Raw genomic sequence first — 7479 nt, forward strand, 5'->3', positions numbered from 1 at the left:
CCCCCCCCCCCCCCCCCCCCCCCCGAGTCAGCACAGGCCACCACGTCAACAGCCTACCGCAGGGCAGCGACTCTGAGGATGGGTGACCCAAAAACGTTTGACAGAGGACCCAGGACTTAAGCTATAGAGAGAAAAAGATTTCAACAGGAGACAAGAAGCAAATGGGGCAGGGAAACTGAGGAGGAAGTGGGGGAGGGGAGGGACAGGCCCTTTGGAGTTAAGAGCAGGCCTGAGGGGCCCCAGGGAAGGGGGAAGAGTGCTCTGGGAATACCTGGAAAGGCAGACTGGAAAGGGAGCCAAGAAGAGGGGAACAGGGCAACGCTCAAATACAGAAACACCTGGGCCTGGCTCCCTCCTGAGGCCTTTTCACGTGGATCCCCCACTTCCTGAACCCGCCGCAGGCTGCTGAACTTGCGGACTGCGGGTTCTGTTTGTATACATCATTTTTCTCCCATTTTATTTCGGAAGCGAGGCTGCGGAAGTGACCACGGGTGAGAGAGGGCAGCAGGGGCAGGGGCTGGAGCCTCGCTCCTGGGCTGCCCCAGGGCCTTGCCCACCGGCCTCCCAGCGCGGCTGGAGAGGAAAGTGCAGATTCTCGGTCACAGATGGCTTTGAGGCCTCCACCAAGTTAAAACCATGAACGCCAAGGATCTAGAATTCTGTGTTTGCTGAGCGACTCCCGGAGCCCAGCTGAGTGAGAGAACTTCGCCTTAGCGAGGTGACCCGGTCAGCAGGGCGGAATCAGCCGAGGGGGAGGCCATGTGTGGCTCAGGAACTAATAAGATGCACAGTAAAACCGCAAGGGAGTTGAGGGGGTCGGGAGGAACCTTGAGGAGACCGACTGGGAGTCCAGGAGTGAAGAGAAGACAGAGCTAAGCACGGTGGAGGAGGGATTTAACCAGGTGGTGGGGAAACGCCCAGTTGTGGAAGGATTCAAATGAGATTTACCAAATGTGGGAGACCCCACTCGGGGAACAGCGAGGAGGCTGTGACCAGAGCTAGAAGGACACTCACTTGAGAACAGGCAGACACAAAAACATTAACGGCAGGCAACAGGTAAGCCATTAGTCATAACTAGCACATGGCTAGAGGTAAAGCTTCTGGTCCTCAAAGACCTCGGAGAACCGTGTTCTGTTCAACAAATGCATCCTGGGGACCCAGCAGCAAATGCCATAGACAGAGAAAAGGTAACACATGCAAAGTCCTCAACCCTGAACAAGTGGGGGGGGGGGGGGGGGGGGGCTTGTTGAAACAGGCTGCTGGCTGCACCCCCAGAATCTCTCATAAAACCTTCAGGGCGCCTGAGGGGAGTTAAAGCAGAATTACCACTACAACGAAAAAACTTCCCACACTAGTAAAGCACTATTACAATATGTGGGAATTGTGTGATGTCAATAATTTGGCTCTTATATAAAACTAGTTAAAATTACTCTAAAACTTATAATAAAAAGCACTCATATATAAAATAACGAATTACCTCCATTAAACAGAGTGTTGGCCTCTTCAAGGACTTCTGTTAATTTGTCGCTGGCATTCAGTATATCCTCCCGGTTTTCTATGTAAAAAAATACAAGGTTTGGGAAATGTGCGCATCAGGCACTCGCAGTCCGTGAGGAAGCGATCACCTGCAGGACAGCCAAGCCCGGCCCCCTGCTCCCCCGGGTGTGTCGGGGGGGGGGGCGGATTACTTCACACATCTCCATCTTTTTAACCCAAGTGGCTCGGAAAGAGAGAGGTAACTGTACCTTTAAGCAGCATGAACTTTAAAAGGGGCCCGGCTGCCTTTACCCTTCACCCAAGGGGCTCCACAGCTCCTGCAGCCCCTGAGGAGCGCTCCGAAGGGCGGCTCCCAAACTTTGCAAGCCACAGAGGCCCCTAGAGGGCCACCCGACAGATGGGCGGGCCTCCCCGAGTTTCAGAGTGGGTAGGTCCGGGGTGCGGCCCGAGGACTGGCATTTCTGACAGCTCCCTGGTGGCGCTGCCCCCCCCCCCGCCCCCGCGCTGGGGCGGGCGACCGCGCGCCGGACCCACCGACTGCCAGAAAAGACGCCCGGAGCCCCGCGTCCCGCCGCCCCCGCCCCTTCCCGTCCGTGCCGGCCCCTCGGGGCCCGCGCGCCCCCGCCAAGGTCGCGCAGCTCGCTCCACGCGACGGCGCGGGGCCGCCTCGCGAGCCAATGGAGGCGCGGCCAGGCGGCGCGGGGCCGGCCCGGGCGCCGTTGACCAGCCGGGCCGCGCGGGCCTGCGTCCGCCACCTGCCCCCGCCCGCGTCCCGCCTTACGTTGGACCGAGTTGATGAGCGCCCGGTACTGATGGCGGATCTGGCGGCACAGGCCGTGGTCGGTCTCCGCCTCCAGGCTCGCCGGGTCCACCATCTCGTCCCCGGAATCCGACGGCTCCGTCTCCTCCAGGCTCGGGCGCTCCGGGGCCTCCCTGCGCTCGGGCGCGGCGCCGCGGCGGGACACGGGCGACAGCGGGGACCGCGAGCGGGAGCGGGTGCGATCCCGGTGCGGGTCGCGGCCCCGGCCCCGGCCCTCGGACCGGCGGCCGCTGCTGTCCCCGGACATCGCCGCCAATCCGCCGTGCAACTTCGGTGCGGCGGAAGTTCGCGCCAGAAACTGAAACCCCTGCTCCGCGCGAGCGCCTGCTCCCCGCGGAACGCGGCTCCCGGGCCGGCGCCAGCGCACAGCGACGCCTCTGGCGGGAGGCCGGCGGCGGGCGCGGCGCGGGGCGCTTCCGAGGCGCGGCGGGGCCCGGCCCCGGCCCTGGCCCTGCGCTCCCCGCGCATTGGCTGCACCAGGGGCCCGCTTCCCGTACGGTGCGGGCCCTAGAGCCTTGCCCCGCGGGGCCCGCGGGCCCCCCCCGCCAGGCCTGCGTCTTCCCGGGTGTCCTTGGCTCCCTGGGACCCGGCCACAGCCTGGCGACGTCAGGGCGCGCGGTGCCTGTGCGTCCGCGGGGCTGCGGCGTTCGAGCCGGGGAGACAGGAGAGGCGGCTCCGTGACCTTAGTTTCTCTGAGCCCTCACTGGGCGGATCAGACGAGGTCCCTGTGCCTCTGGCAATCCCACGCGTGGTGAAGACAAGAGCAACAACTATTAACGACAAAAATTGTCTTTCTCCTAGTAAACGCTCTGCTCACCGTCCCTTCTAAATACGGGCATCATGGCAGTTTATGTTCACAATTGGTTCTCAAACTAAAATCTTCTAAAATATCCTCGACAGGGTCCAAGACAGATGGAATTATATTCAGAAAATGTAGGAGTTTCATTCTTCGTGTTTTGGGTTTTGGGTTGTACTGCAAATGTCGTTTCCCAAAAGTTCTCTTTGGTGCTGAGAATACATTTTATTTTCTCAAAGGAACAATACTGTCAGTTGAGTTACTACTCAAGTCTACAAAAATACCCTTTTGTGCATGGTGCGCACTCAGCTGGAGGTAAGCACTACTTGCTGCCCCCCAGCAGCTGATACAGGCCGCGAGCCCCACTTACCTGGGTTCCAGAAGAGGTATCCTCTGATGCCTGCCTCACTGGATGAATGGTGATTGGCCTACGTGAGTCACGGTGATCTTATCCTCCTTCCTCTATGACTGGACTAGGGATGGGCATGTGATCCAGTTCTGATCAGTGAGAGGTGAAGGAGTTTCCCATCTGGATGAAAAAGCCTCCAGAAAAGAGAGCCTTTATCCCCAACCTCATTCCTTCTCTGAGATGCTGGTATGATGACCCTGTCCCAGGCATGATGGCCGCTGTCTACTCCTGATGAAATGACAAGCATAGGAAAGAGCAGAATGCTAGGGGCAGTAGAAAGGAAGGATGGACATAGCTCAGCTGCAGAATAACTGCCTACCTCCAGCCTGTGTTATTCTCCTGTGTTCATTGTTTTGGGGTTATCACTTGCAGTTGAGTGCATTGGAACTGAGACAAATACTTAGCATTCTCCTAGGTGGAAATTCATTCCACGCTGCAGACAAAAATACCTGGAACATTTCATTCAATTTAACAAGCTTCTGGTGTGTGCTAATGAGCTCCACAAACGAAGGAGGTCACAAAGATGGCTCAGAGACTTGCCTTTGCCATCCATGGTCTCACGAGGAGACAGACATGAAAGTGATCCTAAGATTCATGTGGCGATACAAGGGATCCAGAAGCCAAAACAACCTTGAGAAAGAAGAACAAAGTTGGCAGGACTCACATCTCAATTCCAAAACTTACCTCAAAGCTGTAGTAATCAAGACTGTGTGGCGCTGGCATAAGGGTAAACATAGATCAGTGGAATAAAATGAAAAGTCCAGAAATAAACCTATTCATCTATGGCCAGTTGATTTTTTTTTACAAAGTTGCCAAGACAATCCACTGGGGAAAGAGCAGTCCTTGCTACAATTGCGCTGGCACCATTGGATATTCATGCGGGGAAGAATGAAGTTGGCCCCTCCTTAATGCTATATACAAAAATGAACTCCGAATGGATCGGACGTAAATGTAAAAGCTAGTATTATAAAAAATCTTAGAAGAATACGTAGGTATAAATCTTCGTGACCTTGGCTTAGGTAATGGTTTCTTAGGTATGACACCAAAAGCAGGAGCAACCGATGAGAAAAATAGATAAAGTGGAGCCCCGGTTTGTGGTAATTTGCAGCAGTGGGAAGACATTACCCTTCCCGGGCCTGAAGTGCCAGAGGGAAGAAGCAGTGTTACCAGAACCTGATGAGGGCTGAAGCCGTGGAGAAGGGGCCACCAGACAGGAGCTATGGTCCTAGAGGCATGCAGTCATGCCAAAAAAAGAGGAAGTGGGGGTAAAACACCTTGGTCTCTCTCTCCCAAACATCTCTTTGAATGATTTTACCTCCCATTGGCTAAGGCCAATATAAAGCCAGTGGCCAAGAGAACCTGTGTGATACACTCCATAGATCAGTCTCTGGGCAGAGCAAGGCTAAGAAAGGTGGAGATCAATTTGATGTAAGGGTGGAAACAAATGGAGAATAACCCACATGATGGGTAAGAGGTATATCAGGGTCTGTTTAGCTAGTTATAATAGAAGCGCCACTATAAGGCCTTAGCCAAAATAGTTACAATTTTCCTTGTGACACTGGAAGTCTAGAAGTAGGCAGTCCAGGATTAGTGAGTTGGCTTAATTACCTCAACCCAGAATGGGTACATGTCACTGCTGCTCGTAGTCTATTGGTCAGAACTGGTCACATGGCCTCAACCCCACCACAGGGGAGGCTGGGAGACATATCTTCTATTTCTGTTTCCCTATCCCTTCTTCTTTACTGACAAAGCCCACTTTCCACCACAGAGGCCAAAAAACAAACAAACAAAACCAGATACTCATCTTCCCTCCCAGCTTCCCTCGTACCTGTGGCATGGAATATGACCCAATCTTGACCAAAAGGACTAAGGAGAAGTCTGTTGAAAGTCTTCTCGAAAATATTTTTTCCACAGTAAAAATAGACACTGAAAGGAAATGCCCCTCTTTAGCCAAACGTTGTCATGCCCACATGTGTTGCTCAAAGTGAGGCAGGCATCTTGTGGCCACATGAGGACCCATGAACAAATTAACATTACAAGGCAGAAAGACCCCGAGTCCTGGATGACATAACGAAGCTGCTGAACCCAAGCTGCAACTGCCTTCCCTCTGGATATCTTGTCACAAGAGGTAATAAATGTCCTTGCTGCTTAAACCACTTTTCACCGGGTGTTCTGTGATTTGCACGCAAAACAATCCAAATGATGCGTTTCTTTCTTTCTTAAGCCAGTTTGGTTTAGATTTTCTATTACCAAGATATAAAGAATCCTAACTTGTGCAACCAGATGGATCCAGAAAGTAGGAACTGTGCCCGAAACAGGAAAGACTGATTAGCACAGTAGTCACGCGCAGTAATTAGGAAAAAAGCGTTACAAGATGATGGAGCAGAGACCAGTGAGGGGAGAAGAGCTGACTGAGTAGACTCCCTCCTCCTTTCCTGGGAGATGAGCCTCTGGATCTCCCTCCTAGCTAACATGACATGACAATGAAGCACTGCCAAGTTAGGAGAAACCCAGAGGGGGACATCTGGTAAAGAGGCCTCAATAACCACCAGGCAGAGGGAAGGGAAGCAGGAGAGTTCCAGGTGGCGCCGAGGTAGAGGGCAGGAATCCCTGGTGCACGGAGCCTCCACCAGGCTGTAGCTGGGTCCCAGCATTCTTGCAAATCGAATGGGAAAACATGCACATTCTCAGTGTAAAATAGTCCTGGCACTGAGGAAGACAGCCAGCCACAGGGGGATCCTTCTGGTCTGATCTGATTTGATGCTGGGAATTCTGGATTTGGGGGCCGTATATATGTCCAGCCAGGACGGAGTTAGATCATCTACAATGCGTTTATGGTGGCTAGTGTCGTAAACATGTCACTTGGTGTAATTTGATATTCAGTATATCTCTCAGGGAGATCTTGGCGCTCCTCATCAGCCAGGCTCCAGGAGAAGGTAGAAGTTAGTAAAAACTCAACCCCCCAGTTCTCCGGTAGCTCCTGTTCTGCTAGTGATTACATGAGTCAGTGATGAAAATCTGCCCCCTTTCTGGTGCTTCATTTATGAATGCATGTTTATTGAGGGGTCCGCTAGGTGCCAAACCACGGCTGGATGCTGGAGATGCAGTATGGAAGAGAGCAAACAAGGCCCTACACTCAGGGGGCTGACGGCTTTCGGAGAGAGACGTCAAGCCAAGCGAGCGAAACAAAGACGAATATATACCTGCTGTGTTAAATGCTCAGAAGGAAAGGATTTGGAGCTAGGCAGGAATTTGACCTGGATAGCAGAGTCAGGGCCATTAAGCTGAGATGGGAAGGAGCCCAGGAGGGAAGTCGGGGTGCAGGCGGGGCGGAGAGCAGGGTTTTGGCAGCTGGGGCATCACTTTGGTGTTTGGGAACTGCTTTGTTCAAAGCTGGAAAATAATCACAAATGTGTCTGAAGAGACTCCTGCTACAGAACAACTCAAACCTGCATACGCCATATTTTGTATGACACTACGGAGCTCCCAGAAAATAAAGGAAATTTCTACAGGAACACAAAGGCAAGCCCTGGAGCTCGAGGTGGGAGCTCTTGACACGTGGAACACTGTCCACCCCGGCTGTGGGCGAGCTCTGAGGCGGCTGCGGGCAGAGGGCCTGAGCATCAATACGCCCACAACACACACTGTTCAGCTGAAGGGCATCACATGCCCATGTGATGCAGGCTTGGCGAGCAAGATAGACAAGACCCCCGCTGTCACGGGCGGACGCTAGCTGGCAATCTTATCAGGCAGAGAGATGAGACAAATAATTTCAGATGGTGGCAATATGAGACAATTAAAAAGCGTATTGTGGTAAGCAATTACCTACCAGGCGGTGAGGAGCGTGGGTGGGTTACTTGAGCTGGGGAAGTCTGGGAAGCCCCCTCTGAAAAGCTGACAGTTCACTTAAGAATGGGAGTCAGCCATGTAAATTTGCGGGGGGTAGAACTTTCCAGA

The 7479-nt window shown here is 53.5% G+C and overlaps 1 protein-coding gene across 1 annotated transcript in view; it reads right to left on the reverse strand.

Moving 5' to 3' along the window:
• NSMCE4A (NSE4 homolog A, SMC5-SMC6 complex component) overlaps positions 1 to 2717 on the reverse strand; it is a 13065-nt gene extending 10348 nt beyond the window's left edge. The window contains exons 1-2 of the mRNA XM_021703790.2: positions 2279 to 2717; positions 1478 to 1555 (exon numbers count right to left, since the gene is read on the reverse strand). Coding sequence (XP_021559465.1) covers positions 1478 to 1555; positions 2279 to 2564 — 364 coding nt within the window. The 5' untranslated portion in view covers positions 2565 to 2717. The remainder of the gene's footprint in view (positions 1 to 1477; positions 1556 to 2278) is intronic.
• Between the last annotated feature and the right edge of the window lie 4762 nt (positions 2718 to 7479).

The sequence above is a fragment of the Neomonachus schauinslandi genome, chromosome 6, assembly GCF_002201575.2.
Source record: "Neomonachus schauinslandi chromosome 6, ASM220157v2, whole genome shotgun sequence".
NCBI classification, from domain to species: Eukaryota; Metazoa; Chordata; class Mammalia; order Carnivora; family Phocidae; genus Neomonachus; species Neomonachus schauinslandi.